A 21474-nucleotide genomic window follows, 5' to 3' on the forward strand; every position below is an offset into this window, starting at 1 on the left:
AAAAGATTTGTGTTTTTTAACTGCTTGATGAAATATAATTAGTGCTGAAATGGAAATGGGGAGATCCTTGTCCTTTCCTTTTTCTGCTAATAACTAGCTTTGCAACTCAGTCAAGTTCCTCCACCTCTCCAGATCCCAGTTTCCTCAAAGGTCAAAGAGGAATTCATTACTCAATATCTCTAAGCTAATTTTTTATTATAAAATCAACTGCTTTTATAAATAAACTGCTTTTATAAATTTTTGAAAATGTGGACCCACAAAAAGGCCTTTAATTATCCCTTCCACTAGAAGATGGTTGCCTGGAGAATTGCAGGGACATATAGCACTGTTGGGTTTTTAGAAAACACATCACTCTTTATTACATATTCCTGGTCTTTTCAGTGCTCAGATAAGTCATGCCTGAGGACACCTTCTCTAAAGAAGAGAGTTTCAGATGCCAATCTGGAAGGAAAAAAAGATTCCGGAATGCTGAAGTACATCAGACTTCAGGTATTTGTACCTGGATCAGAAGGATTCATGGAACTTTTAACAGGGAGGGGACTCCAGACAGCCTATTTACTAATGTTTGGGACATACGACGTCAGTTGGTACAGTGTTGGCATAAAGCCCCTTCAGTTGGTGAGCAAGAGTGCCACCAAGTGTGCAAGGAAAAAAAAATCTCTTGTTGCTAGATAGCCAGCTTCCACAGACAAGGCTTGGGAACTTTGGTTCGAACCACAGCTCTCCTCACTGTCCTCATTGCAGGAGAGCTAACTTCCCACATGTGCGTAACAGTGACACTTACGGGTTTTGGAATGAGACAGTCTGGGTTCATATCCCATGTCTGCTGCTCTGGCTCTGGGACCTTGGGCAAGTGTTTAATTTCTCTTGATCTTAGTCACCTCATTTATAAAATGGGGGTTACAACACTAGACCTGTCCCAAGGAATTATTGCATGGATTAAAGAAAATGGTACATGTACCTGTTTATCCAGTGCTTGACACATTGTTGTATTGTTATTACAACATAAGCTCTAAATCATTATCTTCTCCCCCCAAAAAAATTGTTCATATTTTTCTGGAATGTAAAATGATGATGACTTGTCTAGAACCTATATTTGTCACCCAAATTGTCAGAAATAATGGATAAAGGATTTTGTGGGTTAATCTGGGGCAATAACCACAATGTATTATGTATTTCAAAGGGAAATGCCATGCATGTTCACAATGGGCTTTTTCATCAGTTACAGGCTGCTTATAGTTTTTGGTGGAAATCTACTATTAGGAAGGAAAACAGGATCCTTTAAAAATCTATGAAGACTTTTAACACAGAGATGTATTTCCTGGGGTCTTTCTTTTCTTGTGGAGTTGTACTCAATCTATAGTTTACTCCTTGGTGGTTGAAAAGCAATTTTGTGGTGAAAAACGTCATAAAATTAGTGTATTTTTTTATAATTATGCTTCAGTTATAAGGTATAAAGCTTATCTATCATATGCCATGTCAACTAAATGTGCTCCCATTTTAGAAAGCATTTTAAGGTCACTTAAGGCAAGCAGAGATGGGGAAGTGGCTTTTAAGTTTCAAGAGAAGTGCAGTATTCACTGTCTTAAAAGATTTTAAAACATGATTTCCATCTTTTCCCAGGTGATGAGCTTGTCGCCTGCTCCCTTATCTCTGTTAATCAAGGCAGCACCAATTCTGACAGAGGAGATGTACGGAGACATCCAGCCAGCTGCCTGGGAGCTCCTGCTCAGCATGGATGAGCACATGGCAGGGGCAGCAGGTAAAGAAAGACCACCTGGAACGCTGTGCCTGCTGCCACTGCCATTAGTGATCCAAGTGTTTAAATAAGAGAGAGGTGTTTTCATTCTATTTTTGCTCCTAGGTCAAGTTAATGGCAATTGCTATAACTGTAGACTCTAGAGCTGTGTGCTATAGGAAGGTAGACCCAGGGTTTGTGTGCTCCCTTCCAATTTCACCATATGGTCTGCACCAAAGCATATGTCTCTCTCAGGGTGTTACCAAATTATAGAGAATGATTTTCCCCAGATCCTGCACTTTCACTATATTTCACAAGAGACAAAGTTCTTTTTTGTGTCATCTCCTAGATTTAACATGCACCACCATAATTAACTTTGTCAAATCTTATGTGAGTAATGTTCTGTGTCCAAAAGGTAATATCAAAGCAAATGTATTAAAATTTAAGTGATTTGTCCAAGGCCACATAGCTAGTTAGTGATAGAGGCAAAATGTGTATTCTTCATTTTTCTACTTTTTGCACAGATCCCTAAATTTGTATGTGGTTATTTTAATTTCAAAATACACGTGATAAAAATTCAAGTAATACAAAATTGTATGAAGTTAAAAGTATTGCCCTCTCTCGTATGACCCGCCCCCCTCTCCCCATCTCCCAGCCCCCTTCCCTCTCCCCGCACCATTCCTTTCCCCAAAGGCAACAATTTTTAAGTTTCTCAGGAATCCTTTAAGTTTCTCAGGAATCCTTCTAGGGTAAACTACGTGTGTGTGTGTGTGTGTGTGTGTGTGTGTGTGTATGTGCATATATATATATACACGTGTATATATGTGTATATATATATATACACGTGTATATACACACACACACATATATATGTATGTATATGTGTAAGTTATATATTGCATGTTTTGTTTTTCATGCAAATGGGACATGCTGTAAGTGCACTTTGAATTTTTTCATTTATATCTAGGAGACTGTTTTTAAATATCAGTTTATAGTTTTACCTCTTCTCTTTTTAATTGCCACAAAATGTTCCACTGAATGAATAGACATATAGTAATTTATTTAAACAAGATCTATTGATGAAAATTTAGGTGGAGTCCAGCCTTTTGCTCTTTTATACCATACTGAAATAAATATCTTGGTAAAATATCTTTGTTCACATTAAAGCCTAGGTTTTTGCTTCTCAGAGAGCGCTATAGGAGTTCAGGGAATGGCACACTCCCCGAATGTGGGATAGTCATGGAAACTTCCATGGAAAATATAAACAGGTGGACGGGGCTTTAAAGAACACCTAGAAGTTAGCCAGGAAGGGAAGATGGTGGGTGCAAAACTGGGAGGCCAAGACGGGCGGATCACGAGGTCAGGAGATCGAGACCATCCTGGCTAACATGGTGAAACCCCATCTCTACTAAAAATACAAAAAAAAAAAAAAAATTAGCGTGGCATGGTGGCAGGCACCTGTAGTCCCAGCTACTTGGGAGGCTGAGGCAGGAGAGTGGCGTGAACCCGGGAGGTGGAGCTTGCAGTGAGCCAAGATTGTGCCACTGCACTCCAGCCTGGGTGACAGAGTGAGACTCTGTCTCCAAAAAAAAAAAAAACAACTGGGTGAATGTGGAAGTGCACTGGGCTTTTTGGAAAGCCTGAGGAGACTGAAGACTAACATGGCTAGCATGGCTTTTGTAGAGGGGTCACAAGTCCATATTAGAAAGGTGAGTGGGACTCAGCTTGTAACTGACTTTGAATGACAGGCTTATGATTGTGGACCTTCCGCTGAATTGTGAAAAACCAGTGGTGGTTTCTGAGCCATACAGCAATGTTGTATACAGAGTGTGAATTGTTACTAAGTTTGATACTGCAGCAATATGTGGAATACTTTGGTTTTAAAAATAGTGTTTTGTTGTAGAGGAAGGATGAGGAGAAGTTGGCTAATGGGTACAAACATACAGTTAAGACAAAAGGAATAAGTCCTAGTGTTCAAAAGCATAGTAGTGTGACTATTGTTAATAACAAAGTATTGTATATTTTAAAATAGCTAGAAGACAGGACTTGAAATGTTTCCAACACATGGAAATAATAAGTACTCAAGGTAGTGGATATTTTAAATACTCTGACTTGATCATTACATTCTATTCATATAACAAAATACTACATGTACTCCATGTGTACAAATATTATGTGCATATTTTTAAAATAAAATTTTAAATTTTTTTCAAAAAGAAATAGTAATTTTTAGATGAAGGAGAGTTGGTAATATGTGATTGGTGACATGACACTGAAACTAAAGAGGAAGGCCAAAGTTAGAGGTAAACTTGGGGAACAAGTTTGTATACATGGCAGCTGAAATAATGAGAGTAGATGGGCTCTCTGGGAGAGGGTCAGTAGAGAAGAAAGAGATGAGGAATGACCACTAAGCCACTGGTCTTCTCCACATCTAGAGGACCAGAGGAAGAAGCCCAGCCAGAAAAAGTGATCAGAAAAGTACAGAACTCAAATAATCTCAAGCTGTGGAAGCAAAGGAAAATAATTCTTCAAGGAGATTGTTATGAAGGTATTAAAAACTGAAAGGAAACAAATGCTATACAAACACCATTGGATCTGAGGATTCGTGAGCATTACAAGAAAACTTTTTCAGTAGAGATTAAGATAGAACTTTGCAGTGACTTAAAGAATGAGCCTAGTGTTTAAAAATTGAGGCAGGGTGGGTTTCATTTTAAAGAAAAGCAAGGAAAGGAGAAAGAGTAGAGACTTAAACACCTAGTAGGCTAAAGAAAAGTATTATCAAAAGATAATGATTACAATAACTAGCATTTGTTATAGAACTAGATCATATGCATTATCTTATTGATAAACCATTCTATAGATGAGCAAATTTGAGTCAGGGAATTGATAGGACATATCTAAGTTCACACAGCTCAAAGGGCAAGGAAACCAAACCCAGGTTTTCTGACTGCACAGATAGATGCCCTTCCCATTACAACTACAACTATTGCCTCTATTTTTAAAAAACAATATACTTTAGAAATGCATTGTACTTTTCACTTCACAAAGCACTTTCTCATATATTCTTTTATTTTATTCTAAAAACAATTTTGGAAGCAGGTATTCTTCCAAATTATTGTTCTTATTGGGAGGTTTGCCAATAAAGAAAATCGCAAGCTAAGAGAAGTTAAGAGGCTTGCCCAAGATCTCATGGCAGAGAAGTATAAGAGCTACTAGGATTTAACCCCATTTCTTCTGGCACAACTGCCTAAGCACATTGTTAGGCTCTGTGAAAGAGAACATGAGAGATTCATGACATACTCATGTAGGGTATGTTTTTATAACTGCCACTGGCTCCTCTGTGTTATAAAGTTTATTTATAAGGCTCATTATTCATTAGCTTTATAACTTATCATGGAGCCTGGCCTTTCGCTTACTGATATTTGGCTTTTCACAATAATTTTTCATGGTATTATGACTCATTAAATCTCTTTTGGCTTCTCAACCTCTTCTATCTCTGGGAAGGATATATGTTTCTAATAGAGTCTATGATGTGGAATTTTTTAAATGTAGCTAATGTAAATGAGGTAGTTTTTAAAGGATAACTATTTATCGTCCTTGGGTTACTAAGAGATGACTCTAGCTATCTCCTAAAAAACATATTTCAGGACGTACTTTTTAAATTTCATTTGCTTCCTCTGGCATTCACTTTTCACTGTGAGTCAAAGGAAACTTTGCTTAGAATGAGTGATTCTACTGAAATGTCATGTTGTTGCTGCCCTCGCACCAGCTATTGGAAGGCTGTGGGTGGTACAAAGAAGGTTTGCTTTTGCCAGTGCTGGTAGCCTAGCTCCATGTAGCTCAGGAGTCATTTTCAGAAGATAGAAGTAGTTTCCACTTCTCCCCAACCCCAGGAACTAAGCAATATTTTAGAAGCATAGCTGATGAATTGTTGACTGTCTCTAGCTGCCATGTTCCTGCTGTGTGCAGTGAAGGTGCCTGAGGCTGTGTCCGACATGCTGATGTCAGAGTTCCACCACCCGGAGACCGTGCAGAGGCTGAACGCTGTCCTCAAGTTCCACACGCTCTGGAGGTTTCGCTATCAGGTCTGGCCCCGGATGGAGGAAGGGGCACAGCAGATTTTTAAGGTGAGGGATACTTCTCACAGAGGAGTTACATTAGCAAACCCACCCCAAGGTTTGTTTAAACACTTGAACCTCAAAGTCACAGTATGTGGCCAAAGATATTCTTCTTTTTTCTCTCTTATTATATAAGTAAACCTAACATACATGAATGCATTCCTACTGTTAAAAAATTAAAATATAGAAGAATATAAAGTAAGAAAATCAAGTCTCTATAAACCTCAAAATCTCACCAGCATTCCCAGAGGTAAGCATATGAAAGTCTAGGGAATTATCTTCTAAACATTTTGCTATATATAAACTTACAGGTGTGTTTTGGAGGATGGGATGATAAACTCAAATAGAGATCATTTGATTGAAAGCCTTTAATGAATTAGTAAACTGAGGCCCAGATAGGTTCATCTTGTGCTCTATAACAGAAAATCTTGGCAAATAGCTTTTCTAAAATTCTTGTTCATTCTGTGCGAAGTCATTTGGATCATTAACACTTCCTGAGACAGATTGTGTCATCATTATACTTCAGCCTCATTCTAGCTTATATTCCCTCTCACCTAATTTTTCTGATGTCAACGAACAGATTCCGCCTCCCAGTATCAATTTCACCCTTCCCTCGCCGGTGCTTGGAATGCCATCTGTCCCAATGTTTGACCCACCGTGGGTTCCTCAGTGCAGCGGGAGTGTCCAGGACCCCATTAACGAAGACCAGTCTGTGAGTAACAGACACTTCCAGGTTCCATGGTGTACGTGTAAAATAGAACAATTAATGTTTGTGGTAATTTGTTCATTCTCATCGTAAGAATGTAATAATAACACAGAAAGTCAGCACAAAACGTCTTTGTCCTTGTGAATATAATAGAGAGAATAATATCGAGTAGCGAGCACTTGCAGATCTCAAAAAAAAAAAAAGTCTTGTTTTATAATCAAAGCAGAAGCCACCTTTTAAAGCTACTAAAAGCATTAGGCATTGATTTCTTGGCCAAAGGTGGCCCTTTTGCCTCTATTTATTACAAACGAACATACTCATTTAACCAATAATACATACGCCAAGTTAAGGACCCTGGCCCTGAAAAAAATAAGAAAAAGAAGAGAATTGGCAGCTATTTCCTTGTTTGAACCTTAGTTTATTCTTCATTTTGTCGATCATCAGTATCATCATCACAGACATCACTCTGAGACCCCTGCTCTTATTACTGCTATATGTAATATAACTCATAAATGGTCAGATTTAGAACACAGTCCATTTATAGACAAAAAACAAGAATATGCACCTTTTGAAAAAAACTGATCTTCAGAATATGCCTTTTTCACCTGTTTAATAGTATTTTTCTAAATTACAAGAGTAATGTAGAAAATTTGGAAAATAAAGCAAAAATAGAAAAAAGAACACCTCTTTGCACAAATTTATCATTGTTTCCTTGCATAAATTCCTATGGGATTTATGGCAATAATAAAATAATAACCATTAAAGGTTTTTGATGCATCTCACAAAATATCCCCAGAAAAGTTATATCACTTTATCCTTATAGAATAGAATTGAAAATATCTTATTAACTAGTGTTATTATTTTAATTGCCACTTGGAATGGCCAAAACAACTTACTGTTTATTTTATTCACACTTCTTTGAAAAATTTAGTTGAATATATGAAATTAGTTTGAACATCTTTGCATATTACTCATAGTATTTCTAGGCATTTGTCGCTTGCTTTGGAGAACTGTTTTTTAAACTCTTTCCCATCACAATATGCCTATTTTATTTTAATTCTACCTTCATATCTGATGGTATCTTGCCAAAGAGAAATACACACCTGGTTCTTCTTCCATATGTGCAGTAATTTCAGCATCTGAACCACCAACATAAAGTTATCTTTGATTTTTCTCCTGAAGAGGTGGTGGGTTCATCTGAGCCAGCCACAATCTGTATCCCAAGCTCACTGTGGATTTGAAATCAAGTACTTTGATTTTATATCCAGTTATCTTTCTCATTCCACAGTTCTTACCTTATGCCTTAATATAATAAACCAGCTTAGCTACCTGGCTCTGAAAATGGATTGTACTAAAAGTCCAAAAATTAGCTGGGCATGGTGGCAGACACCTGTAAACCCAGCTACTCAGCAGGCTGAGACAGGAGAATCGCTTGAACCCAGGAGGTGGAGGTTGCAATGAGCTGAGATTGTGCCATTGTACTCCAGCCTGTGCGACAAGAGCGAAACTCCATCTCAAAAAGAAAAAAAAAAATGCTCTTAATTGCTACTCTACCATTCAACATAGGAAACCTTTAGTCTTATGTTAAGAGCCTCCATAAAGGGATTGTCTACAAATGCAGCCCTGTAGAAGAGTAATCAACATCCCCTGCCTGTCTCTTGAACCCTGTGTGACTATAAGCCAACAAAGAGTTCTGGAATTGCCATTGTGCATAAACATTACTTCAACTGGATTAGAGAAGAACTCCAATGATCACTTCCCTGCTCAGAGGCCACTGACTCTGTCTCAAAAGCTCTTGGAGCTTGTCTGGGCATAAGCATCATCATTAAGACATGAATAGAATAGCTGTTTTACAGTGAATCTTCTTTTCTTCATTGTTCCTGATCCTTCATCTATGGAGGAGTGAGTTTTTCTTGATATTTTTCCAGTATGCCTTGGCTACTGTTAAATAGAGTCAGATTTTACATTCAACCTTAGTAACACTATCAGCTCTCATATTTTTCATTCCAGAACTTTGTTTCCACAAATATTATTAAGTGTTTATAGTGTGACATATACTTGAGCTACAGAAATGAAATAAGCCATATAACTAACTGGTTTATATGAGAGATCTCTCTTTCTTCCTCCTTTCCATGGTTCTGACTTTCAATTTTATTAACCTTATGAAATAAATGTCCTTATTTTTTTTTTTTGAGACAGGGTCTCACTCTGTTGCCCAGGCTGGAGTGCAGTGGTGTGATCTCGGCTCACTGCAACCTCTGCCTCCTGTGTTCAAGCAATTCTCGTGCCTCAGCCTCCTGAGTAGCTGGGATTACAGGCATGCGCCACCACGCCCAGCTAATTTTTGTATTTTTAGTAGAGATGGGGTTTCACCATGTAGCCCAGGCTGGTCTCAAACTCCTCACCTCAAGTGATCCACCCGCCTCAGCCTTCCAAAGTGCTAGGATTACAGATGTGAGCCACTGCACCCAGCCTGAAATAAATGTCCTTTTAAAAACAGTGCAAAACATTCTACAAAGAAATAGAGTACTTAAAAATTTTATTTGATCATAATATTTAAAGAGCAAATCATTGATATCCCCTCAAATCCTAAGATTAAATAGGATTCCTTCCAGAAATTATAGGTGTTCATGAAGAATCATTCTGGTTGAATTAAAAAAAAACAGCTTAACCATACACAGCTTGGAAATTTGGTAAAAAGACAAATATCCATGAAACTGGATCATGGGTATCCTAACATTTCCTGAGGACAAACTACTACATTTGTGTAATTCATTGGAACACTCTTTATGCCTGTGACCTTGCAGAAGAATTGCTTTTAAATGAACTTGCCTTTGTGTCTCCACAGAAATCCTTTTCAGCCCGGGCTGTGTCCCGCTCCCATCAAAGGGCAGAACACATCTTAAAGAACTTGCAGCAGGAGGAAGAAAAGAAACGACTTGGTAGAGAAGCCAGCCTCATCACCGCCATCCCCATCACCCAGGAGGCTTGCTATGAGCCCACATGCACGCCCAACTCAGAGCCGGAAGAAGAAGGTGCCCTCTGCACACAGGACTTCTTGGGGGGCTGAGTCTCAGGGAAATAACGTGCTCTGAAATTAACATTGACAATTTTATGTGACATGAGGTGATATGCCCCCTTCCATCTCTCTCTCACTTCCTGACACTAACCAAAGAAAGAGAAAAGTTGTTTTCTGAAGTTTAGAGTTAGCCATTTTCAGAGGAGGACATTAGTTACATTAAATGAATGATTTGGGGAACTGCTGAATCCAGTATGTGTATTAAAGTAAATGCAACCAATCTTTCATTAACTACTTTCAACCTTCACAAGTGCAGTTTTTCAGTTGGTATCGAAAAATGATTAATTAATCATTCTGAATTGAGTGATTCTCTGTCCTGCTTTTGTAAAAACTTTGGGGGATATTTTCTGTCTTTCCTCTGTAGGGCTTTTTTAATTTTTATTTTTCCTTTTCTAAGTACACTTAAAATTATTTAAGCCTTATGGTCTGAGAGCAGTATGCATTTGTGATACAACAACAATGTGATAATGATAACTGTTTTGTTATAAAGCCAAAGTTCACATTCCCCATTTTGTTTGCCAGTAGAAGAAGTCACCAATCTGGCATCCCGTCGACTGTCTGTGAGTCCATCCTGCACCTCCAGCACTTCCCACAGGAATTATTCCTTCCGCCGCGGGTCAGTCTGGTCAGTGCGTTCAGCCGTCAGTGCTGAAGGTGTGTCCTGTTGCATACGTTTTATTTCTCCTGACTTATGTGTTTTGAAACACTTTCCAGTTAAGATCATTATCTCACTTGATTACACTGTCTTCAATAAATAACTTGTCTCATGACTTGACATTCTAAAAAAAATTAGCATGCCATCCTTTAAAAAAAATTGTTGACTTACGTCAGCAATTGTCATTTTTAAGTTGGCTCTATTTTAATTACATTGCATGTAATCATATTGCTGAGGGTTCAGAATACATCATTCTAGACAGTTAATAGTTTTCCACCTAGCTACAGTACATTACAACCAACTGGGAAGCTTAAAAAAAAAGTTCCAACCACACCTAAGACCAAAGCAAAATCTCTGAGGGTAGGACCCATCAGTGTTTTTAAAACCTCCTCAGCTGATTTCAGTGCGTGTTCCTAGTTTTTTTTTTTTTTTTTATTCATCCCTGTGGGTATAAAGTGGTAACTCAATGTGATTTTTATTTGCACTTCCCTAATGACAAACGGTATGGAGCATCTTTTCGTATGCTTATTGACCATATGTATATCTTCTTTGTAAAAGTATTCATTCAAATCTTTTGCCCACTTTAAATTGGGCAATTTGTCTTTTAACTGTTAAATTATAAGTACTATTTATACATTCTGGATATAAGTCACTTATCAGATATATGATTTGCAAATATTTTCTCCCATTTCGTAGTTTGTCTTTTTACTTTCTTCACTTGATCTTAGCCAAAAGGCTGAGAAGCGAGTGTCTTTTTTACTTTCTTAAAGGTAACTTTGAGGCATAAAATTTTTTATTTTAATTAGGTCCAATGTGTGTGTTTTTTCTTTTGTCATTTGTGCTTTCAGTGTCATATCTAAGAAACAATTGTCTAATCCAAGGTTGCAATTTATCTAATCCAAGGTCACAAAGATTTACTCCTATGTTTTCTTCTAAGAGTTTTAGCATTTATATTTAGCTGTGTGATCAACTTTGAGTTAATATTTGTTATGTTATGAGTTAGAATTTTGCATTTAGATAACTAGTTGTCCCAGCACTATTTATAGAAAAGACTATTTTTCTCCATTGAATTTTCTTGGCACCTTTGTCAAAAAGCAATTGAACATAAATGTAGAAGTATATTTATGGTCTTTCAGTTCTGTTCTACTGATCTGTATGTCAGTCCTTCTCTCGGTACCATGAAATCTTGATATGCAGATATTTGTATAATTGTTGTGTCTTTCTCATTGATTATTTTATCATTATAACATGCTCTGTTTTGCCTGTGGTACAAATTTTTCACTTACAGTATACTTTGTCTGATGTTAACATAGATACTCCACATCATTTTTTATTGCTGTCTGTATGGCATATCTTCTTTCATCCTTTTCTTTCATCTTATTTGTGTCTTTGAAACTAAATTACGTCTCTTAAACATAACAGTTGATTCACATTTGTTTGTTTTTATCTATTCTGCTAATTTTGCCTTTTGATTAGTCAGTTTACATTTATTGCAGTTTTGGATAAGGTAAGATATATGTCTGCCATTTTAAAATATAAGATATGCCATGTGAAAGACATAGTTTTATTTATATCTTTATCTTATAATAACTTTATAAGATAATATGTTTTATATAACATTTACAACATTATATTAAAATAAAACATATTTATAATAGCTGACAAAATCTTTGTCTAGTAAGTCCAACATTTAAGCTTCCTCAGGGTTAGTTTATGTTGACTGCTTTTATTTCTGTATATGGGCAATATTTTCCAGGTTTCTTATATGTCTTATAACTTTTTATTGAAAAATGGACAATTTAAATTATATAATGTGGAAACTCTGCAAATCAAATGTCCCCCTTTCCTCATCAGGATTTTTTGTTGTTATTGTGTTGCTATTTGTTTGTTTAGTAACTTTCCTTGACTAATTTGTAAAGTGCATAAGCCTTTGTTGAGTGTGAGCACTGAAATCCCTGCTCAGTTACATTAGTGGTCAGGTAATGATTAGACAGAGATTTTCTTAAGTGCCTTGAACTAATAAGTCTTCCAGCCTTTACTGAGGACCACTTTGGGTGTGTTGAGGCACATCTTCAGTGTTCCAGTAGTTTAAAACTCTGCCCTTCATTTTTGTACTTTCTGCTTGCGTAGAGCTTCAAGGTTAGCCAAACATGAGAGATCAGGAATTTCTCAGGTCTTTCCTGGGCATGTGCACAACCTTGTACATATGTACAGCCATCTAGATAACCAGGAATATGTCAGTGATTTGCAAGCCCCCTAGAAATCTCATTCCCCAGATTTGCCTTTTAAGACTTTTTTCAGCCTCCAGCTTCTCCCAACTCATATGAGCACCTCAGACAGCTACAATGTTAAATAATTGTTGCTGAATTTTTTTTTTTTTTTTTTTTTGGTAAATGTCCTGGGGATAAAGCTGTTTGCACTAAGCTTTAAGTCAAGCTAAATAAAGACAAATCTTGTGAGCAGGGATTTTCCATGGGGTTCTAGATAGGTCAAGTAGTGACAATTCTCTGGTGTTGAGGCTTTTAGGGAGCTCCAAAACTGCTCTGCCCATCCAGTGGCTGCTAGGCTGCTGGTTTTAACAGCTACCATGGTTACAAGGTTGTCAATTTTCAAGGCTCCTAAGGACCTAGGAAGACAGGGAGGTGAGTAGGGCAAGTTAAAAAGCCAGAAATACCACCGGTCTTTTTTCCCTTTTTTTTTTTTTGTTTATTTTTTTAATACATGCTCCTCAAATAGTTCCAAGCTTTTGGTAAATTTTGAAAGCTCTGAAAAAAAGTGTGTTTCATGGTATTCTCATTGCTTTTATGGAAGAACGGATTTCAGGGATCTATACTCCACTGTTCCAGAAGTGCTTGGTCCACTATATCTATATACATTTTTAAAGATTTCCACATGCATCTACTACGAAGCTGTGTCCGGAATTTATTCCTTCCGGCGGGTTCTTGGTCTCGCTGACTTCAAGAATGAAGCTGCGGACCTTCGCAGTGAGTGTTACAGCTCATAAAGGTAATGTGGACCCAAAGAGTGAGCAGCAGCATGATTTATTGTGAAGAGCGAAAGAACAAAGCTTCTGCAGTGTGGAAGGGGACCCAAGTGGGTTGCCGCTACTGGCTTGGGTGGCCAGCTTTTATTCCCTTATTTTATTTTATTCCAGCTTTTATTCCCTTATTTGGCCCCTCCCACATCCATTGGTCCATTTTACAGAGTGCTGATTGGTCCATTTTACAGAGTGCTGATTGGTGCGTTTACAATCCTTTAGCTAGACACAGAGCACTGACTGGTGCAATTTTACAGAGTGCTGATTGGTGTGTTTACAATCCTTTAGCTAGACACAGAGCGCTGATTGGTGCATTTACAATCCTTTAGCTAGACACAAAAGTTCTCCAAGTCCCCATCTGACCCAGAAGATCAGCTGGCTTCACCTCTCAAAGCCTGGACTGAGAATGACAGTATAAGTCTCTTACCCTCTAGTCCTTCATAGGCCTTCTAAAATCCCAAATAGTCACGTAAGTTTAATCTGAGAATCAAACACTCACAATTCTTTAGTGCTTTAGAAAAGTGACATGTATATTTTCATATTAATAAGCTGTTAAATGCCTTTTCTACTTTCCTTGCCTACTAAATCTAACTTTTTCCTTTATTCTTATGTGCAATTATATTTATTATTAATTTGTTATTGTATTTATCAATGAGGATGAAAACATTAATATGAGTGGGCTATGTCATTCTTATCCTAAATGCATGTGTGTTTTCTTCTACCCCATATTACTGCTTACTATCTCTCACACACTCACATGCACACAACCAGTTGCATCTATGAAAAATGTCTTAGTCTCTGCTTAGAATTTTATGTTCATTGATTTAATATTGTGAACCGATCCACTTGTCCCGGAATGTCTGTGCTTTGCTTCTCTACCAAACAAGAATAATGGTACTTGGAAAGTGGGCTGGTTTTTTTTATTTGTTATAAAATGAAGAGGCACTTTGTGTAATGTAATCTTTTTTCAAATGTTGGCATTTTCTCATTGCTAGGATTATGCTGTTAAATAAGTAGGCCTTGAACTGAGAAATGTTGCGTGAAAATTACATTACTGAGGCCAAATGCAGTGGCTTATGCCTGTAAGTTCAGCACTCTGGCGGGTGGAGGTGGGAGGATTGCTTGAGCCCGGTAGTTCCAGACCGACCGGGGCAACATAGTGAGGACTCATCTCTACAAAAAATAAAAAAATTAGTCAGGTGTGGTGGCACACCTATGTGGTCCCAGCTACTCTGGAGGCTGAGACAGGAGGATCTCTTGAGCCCAAGAAGTCGAGGCTGCAGTGAGCAGTGATCATGCCACTGCACTCCAGCCTGGGTGACAGAGTGAGACCCTATCTCAAAACAACAGTAACAACAAAGAATTACGTTACTGAGAAAAGCACCCTGATTTTGTCTCCCATTTTAGATGAGGAACATAACACTGAACACACGCCAAACCACCATGTGCCTCAGCCCCCACAAGCAGTGTTCCCAGCATGCATCTGTGCAGCAGTACTTCCCATTGTTCATCTGATGGAGGATGGTGAGGTGCGGGAAGATGGAGTAGCAGGTACAGTTTTGAACAGTCAGATCATCAGTGACATTCTTAAGCTGTTTATCTGATAGAAGACAGTAGGTTGCTCTTAAACACATTATCTACTGGCCACATGTTGAACTGTTTTATGCACATATTATAATTACAGATTTGTAACATACTGCACTAACAGTGTCACTCTCTCCACCTCCTTCTCCCTCTACCTTTATGGCCAAAAAAATCTCATTTAAAATAAGTAGTTGGGTCCAGGAGCATTGTTCGTGACCAGAGAACAGAACAACACAATAATTATTTAGCCACATAGAAATCAAACCTTAGAAATCTTAGCTATTAGCTTGACACCACTAATACCATCTCTCTTATGTGATTACCTTTCCAGAAGTACTAACTACCTAAAAATAATAATTGCAAAATGAAACGATAAACTAAGGGAAAAGATGAGTAACATTTGTGACAGACAAAGGTTAATTTCTTAACGTTACATTTAAAAAAGCTCTTATAACTCACTAATAATTTTTTAAAACCCCATTAGAAAACTGGGCAAAGGATATCAGCAGGCAGTCCAATGGCCAGTAACACCTGGAAACAACATTGTTTTTTAAAACTGTAGTTAAATCTTACATTTCAGCCAGAAAGTCGGCAAATATTATTTTAAATGAAAATATCTATTGCTGGTGAAAAAGCAGGGGAAAGAGCATCCTCATACTTTGCTGATGAAGTATAAAACTCCATACAAGCATTCTAGAACAGAGTTTCATGATATGTATCAAAAACCGTAAAAGTGTGAAAAGCTTTTGACACAAATTTAGCTTCTAGCAATTTCCTAAGACAATCATGAGGGCTGTATAAAGGACGTTGTACACTGATCATTATTTAAAATAAAAAATATTTAGAAAGACTTTAAATCCCTAACAATAAGCAATTAGTTAATCATAGTACCTCCATATGATAACATTCTGTGAACGCTGGAATTGCATTCTAGATGAATATTAATATAAAAAGTGTTAATATATTGCTAAGTAAAAAACCGAATACCAAAGAATATTTTCTATTTATAGTACTATTTTAAAATACATGTAAGTAGACTGGGCATGGTGGCTCATGCTTGTAATCCCAGCACTTTGGAAGGCCGAGGCAGGCAGATCACTTGAGATCAGGAGTTCGAGACCAGCCTGGCCAATGTGGCAAAACCCTGTCTCTACTAAAAATACAAAAATTAGCCAGGTGTGGTGGCACATGCCTGTAATCCCAGCTACTCATGAGGCTGAGGCAGGAGAATTGCTTGAACGTGGAAGGCGGAGGTTGCAGTGAGCTGAAACCGCACCACTGCACTTCAGCCTGGGCAACAGAGTGAGACTCCATCTCAAAATAAATAAATAAATAAAATAATGCACGTAAGTATATATTTCATGTATGTGAAAGGACATACTCCAAACTGTTAATAGTTGTTTCTGTGGTGAGTGGACTTCCCAGTCTTATTTTTCTCTTTGCATTTTTTCGTATTTTTCATGTTTTAAGCATGAAACTGCCTTACTTAAGCAATTAAAATAAAAATAATATGAACATTTTTAAAGTTTTGACACATAATAATTATACATATTTATGGGGTACAGTGATATTTCAGTACCTGTATACAATGTGTAATGATCAAATCATGGTAATTAGCATATCCTTCACCTCAAACAGTATTTCTTTGTGTTAGGAACACTCAAAATTCTCTTCTAGCTATTTGAGAATATAGAATAAATTATTGTTACCTATAGTCACCCTACAGTGCTAAAGAACACTGAAACTTATTCCTGCTATATAGCTGTAATTTCTTATCCATTAACCAACCTTTCCCATGCCTCCCTCTCGCCTCCCCTTCCTAGCCTCTAGTTAGCACTATTCTACTGTCTACTTCTGAGAGATCAACTTATTTAGCTTCTACAGATGAGTGAAAACATGCAGTATTTGTTTTTCTGTGCCTGGCTTATTTCACATGTAAAGATATTTTTGCAATCAATATCAACCTGAGAAAAGCTCACACCTATTTTAATTAGCTATAGAGACACATGAAAGCTACAGCTCTGGATTTATATTTTTGTTAATATTATTTATATGTCCTTTAACTTTAATTGTATGGCTTGTTTCTGAATCAAAATTTCATATCATTTATTTGAAATAAATTTATGCTAAATTCTGTATTCCTACTTTTGAAAACCAATAGAATTGGGAAACACGTTGAAACTAAAGACCATTCAGTGCTTACTGGCCCTGTTGTTTACCCACCTGCTTTCTTAGTCTGGGCACTTCTAGACAATCTTAGCCTGACCACTTTCCCCACAGAAATAGCACTTTCTTTCTCATTAGGATTAATTATTTATTCTTAAGACTTCTTCGTTAGAAGTGAGAACCTAATTGTTACTGGCTCAACTACTTTATCTTGCTGAAGGAGATACTGTTTGAAGCAGTCATGTGGACAGAAAAAAAAATCTGTAATTCATATGCATTCTAAACCAAAACGTATTTTCGAAAACCAAATAGTCTTTCATAGTTTCTCCACAAAATAAACAATACAATTAAGTGCTTACTACTGCTATTATTGGGGTGACTTCCAGAACAAAGACAATTGCATATATTCACAGAGATATTCTTTGCAAAAGCGTTGCTGATACCTGAAGACAACTCCTACACTTTTTGGTAACCTGTTCTTTACATGTGAAAATGTTCAGAGACAACAACAAAGAGAACAAACACCTACCTTTCAAAAGAAAAAAGAGTTCACAGAGCCTTTTTAAGGCAAAAAGCAGAGACTAAAGCTTGTAAATTGTCAAATACTTTATCTCATAGACTTACCTCCATTTAAGACAAATGTTCAACTTTCTTTCTCTTCTGAAGTGAGTGCTGTGGCTCAACAAGTCTTATGGAACTGTCTAATTGAAGATCCATCAACGGTTCTTCGACATTTTCTGGAAAAACTGACCATCAGCAATAGACAAGTAAATTCCTCTTCCTTTTTAGTGTAGCTCTGTGGCTACAAGTGTGAACACTGTTAAAATCATGCAAAGAACTTTATAGTGCAGTGCATGCAACTCAGTGCCCTCCAATACACAACCAATAAGTACTTTTTAAATAATGATAATGATGAGCAATACTTAACTTTGCTGTTTTCTTTTTAATTTCTCCATTAATTCATATATATATATATATGTTACATTGCTAGTGAGGATCCTAAAATACTGCAAGATTAAATTAAGTATAATGTTCTTACTATTGAGTACTTTCATTGAATTCTGATTGCTTAGCAGTCTGATGCAGGTATGATTGTTAGAATATGTTAAAATTTTTCATTAACCAAAAACCTGATTTGTCAGACCACCTTGTAAGAAGATCATGCCAAATAAAAGTAGTTTTTCAAGCAGTGGCAAAATACAGCGATGATTAAAAATTATTTGTTCATTTCTATGCTATAGTCATATTCACTGGAAGGTTAAGTTTAGTTTCTGAAAGGTAAAGTTAGTTACAGACATTTCAATCTAGTCTCTTGTAACCTCTCTTTTTCTCTTTGACTCAAAACCTAGAAAGCAGAATTAAGAAGTTCACAAAAACATGGTTTGCTTAATGATTTTTCAGCATAGGTCCTCCTCATATTCCCATCGTATCAGGCTACCATGGCCAATAGTGTTAACTAAATGTACAGCTTTCCTGTGACTTGCCTGTGACCTACACACACAGTGTCAATTTAAAAAGAACAAAGTCGTTTACTGCTCAGTGATTTTTATGTGTTAGCTCCTAGGAGAAAGGTGTTCCAGATGGTTTAAATACTACTTAAGAAGTATCACATATACTATATTAAAATGTTGAACATAATTAAAATCAATATGTGGGCAAAAGTAAGAAAAATCCCTCACCCAATCCCAAATTTTCAAGAAGTTAATTTTATTTTCTACCGCATGGCAGCTGAAGGAAACATTAAAAATTCCGTTCTTCTTTCAGGATGAGTTAATGTACATGCTGCGCAAACTTCTCTTGAATATTGGAGACTTTCCTGCTCAGACATCTCATATCCTATTCAACTATTTGGTGAGTTATAAATGTTCATTTCCAATTACGAAGCAGCACCATGATGAAAAGATCTTAGGAGATTTTTTTTCAATAAATTTGCATTAATTACATTACTAAAGGCAAATCCTGGTCAACTAAATTCTGTGTAGGGAAGCCCCTGCCTGGCATACTCTTTGGCATATGGAGGGCAGTCAATATAAATGTCAGTTTCCTCTCTGTCTTCCTTTAGCAATATATAACTTCCTTATGTTTGTTCTTTATTTTTGTTTTCTATTGAGAAAACATGTGTTCTTTTAGTATTTTTTCCTCTTTTCCTATCTCTGTGTTTAAACACACACACACACACACACACACACACACACAGATGCAACTGTTGTCCTAGATGGAAAGTTTTTGTGTATGTATTTTTCCATGGCAACTGTCTATGACAGTTTTAACTGCCCTGGCAGTTCTTTCCTGATCCTCTGAGACTTACCAATTTCTTCACATTCTTTTTTTAAACCCCAAATGAATATGCAGTTTGGGGACTAGAACCTGATGACTGTGCCTTGAAACTGCCCCTTAATCCAGGCAGACAAATAGCCAAATTAATGTCTGTGCTGGGCATACTCCTTCAGTTATCCATATGCATATGCATCCCTAGCAGGGTGATAAATTTAACTCCCACCACAACCCCCATGTGCAGAGAACATTTGTAATTCCTTTCTCTTGTCTAAGACTAATTTGGTCATCTTCCTCCTGAGTGCCTACTTGCTGGATGGCAAGTGAAAAAAATATGAATAAATGTCCAATCCAGATTTAAGTTCAGACCAGTACCAAAACGTAAACAGTACTTTTTGGTGGTTTTCAGTCTCTCTTGGATAAAAATGCATAGTCTCTAGGAATTCTCCCTCCTTCCCACTGCTTTTGTCTCTATAGCTATGTGGAGTTGGGGAGAAAAAAGACCTGTGTTCCACATCTCACCCCTTGCATTTTATCTGGGTCCTTCATTTGTGAGACCATGTTCTTAGTCTGGCTGGTTGCTGGATGTCTGGATGGGCACAAACTCAAGCCCATGGCTGCTGTCACTCAAAGCCTGTCTGCTCCTGGCAGTGTTTGCCGGGAGACTCAACCTCCCCTTAGCTTCTGCGGGTGCTTTAGACCCCCTGAGTTCTTGCCATGAGTCCCATATGGCTCTAACATAGGAAGTCCACCAGCTACAGCATTCTGTTCAGTGACAACAGCCTATGGCCGTTCTATCTGGAAAGCTTTCCATCCAAGCATCCACTACTTCTGGGTTCTGTCTATACCACACAAAAACCAAAGGTGGATTTGGAAAGCCAAATGTCAGGGCCTCCCTCCGTTTAGGTGTGTGCCCTGCCAAATTTACACTCCATCAGGCTGGTGTGGAAAGAGCCCAAAGAGGGACTGGAGGTGAGAGCGCCTTCAGTGTTTCTTTCTCTTGCCTGTGTACTTGCCCCTTCCCCAGGTCACTGAATAGGAGAAATGCTTGCCCAGACCATTGCTCTCCTCCATCCTTTAGCTCCGCAACAAAAATATTTTTAAAGGAGCTTGATGCCCAGATAGTTTTAAAAGAAATAAATCTCCAAATACTCAACTTAACAGATATGCACTAACACTTGTTGAGTAAGTCTGCCATCTCAACCATTATTCTAGCGCACACAAGGAAGACCCAACCCATCATCCCAGAGATTACCAGGCTGCACTGACAGGCATGTAGGTTGGAGAAAAAATCTGAATTCTATGTTATTAGTAGTTTTAAGAAATCATCTTTTCTGATTGATCAGTGCACTTTAACCCATAGGACTTTCTATCTGGTCCTATGTTTTATAAATTTCTATTAAGGGTGAGCATTGGCCCTCCTTATGGTGTCCAGCATTTAGAACACCAAAACAGATTAGGTTTGCAACACTGATTCTTTCAATATAACTAGAAAGTTTTCCAGGACTACAAAATTTTTGAAGAAACAATGGTTAAAACCCGCAAGAAAAAAAAATTTACACTATTTCTTTCTGAATATTTGCACATTATTGAATAGGATAATTGGAAGTTATTTCATCAAATATTCCAATTATAGTCAGTCCTCATCTTATTTCAATGTATAGAATGCTGAACATATTCTACCTCCTATTAACGAAAAATAAACTTTGAATGAGGCATTTTAGATGTCAACTTTAAAAGGTGCAAAAGAGCACACAGTTTTTCAAAATTACATTAGAAGATATGCAAACAACCTAGCTGATAAAATAATGTGCACAACAAACCTCATGACACACATTTACCTATGTAACAAACCTGCACATGTACCCCTGAATTTAGAAACAAAAAAAAAGAAGACACACAGACAAAAATTTTGAAGTTCATCAACTTAGCCAAGCAGCGTGCTCTTAGGTTTGAGACTATTAGACATAATCCAAGCTGCAAATAGTGCTTGGACACACTTCATATACAGATGAATTTTAGATGGCCCAAGTACCTAGCTACCAAGTGACATGATGCCTGGGTGGGGGGAGGGGGGGAATAATCTGCTTTTTTCTTAAGACTTCGCCATTTTAATG

The 21474-nt window shown here is 37.3% G+C and overlaps 1 protein-coding gene across 11 annotated transcripts in view; it reads left to right on the forward strand.

Annotated features, from left to right (window-relative positions):
- Window positions 1-21474, forward strand: part of UNC80 (unc-80 homolog, NALCN channel complex subunit) — a 229246-nt gene that overhangs the window by 140585 nt on the left and 67187 nt on the right. For 9 of the 11 annotated variants that reach the window (XM_054549776.2, XM_054549783.2, XM_054549786.2 and 6 more), the window contains 9 exons: window positions 382-489; window positions 1624-1762; window positions 5684-5865; window positions 6437-6568; window positions 9411-9597; window positions 10164-10295; window positions 14741-14884; window positions 17750-17850; window positions 18848-18934. In XM_054549776.2, the coding sequence (XP_054405751.1) occupies window positions 382-489; window positions 1624-1762; window positions 5684-5865; window positions 6437-6568; window positions 9411-9597; window positions 10164-10295; window positions 14741-14884; window positions 17750-17850; window positions 18848-18934 (1212 nt within the window). The remainder of the gene's footprint in view (window positions 1-381; window positions 490-1623; window positions 1763-5683; window positions 5866-6436; window positions 6569-9410; window positions 9598-10163; window positions 10296-14740; window positions 14885-17749; window positions 17851-18847; window positions 18935-21474) is intronic. The other 2 variants (XM_054549777.2, XM_054549782.2) reach the window with 1 other exon arrangement.

This window comes from Pongo abelii, chromosome 11 (genome assembly GCF_028885655.2).
Source record: "Pongo abelii isolate AG06213 chromosome 11, NHGRI_mPonAbe1-v2.0_pri, whole genome shotgun sequence".
NCBI classification, from domain to species: domain Eukaryota; kingdom Metazoa; phylum Chordata; class Mammalia; order Primates; family Hominidae; genus Pongo; species Pongo abelii.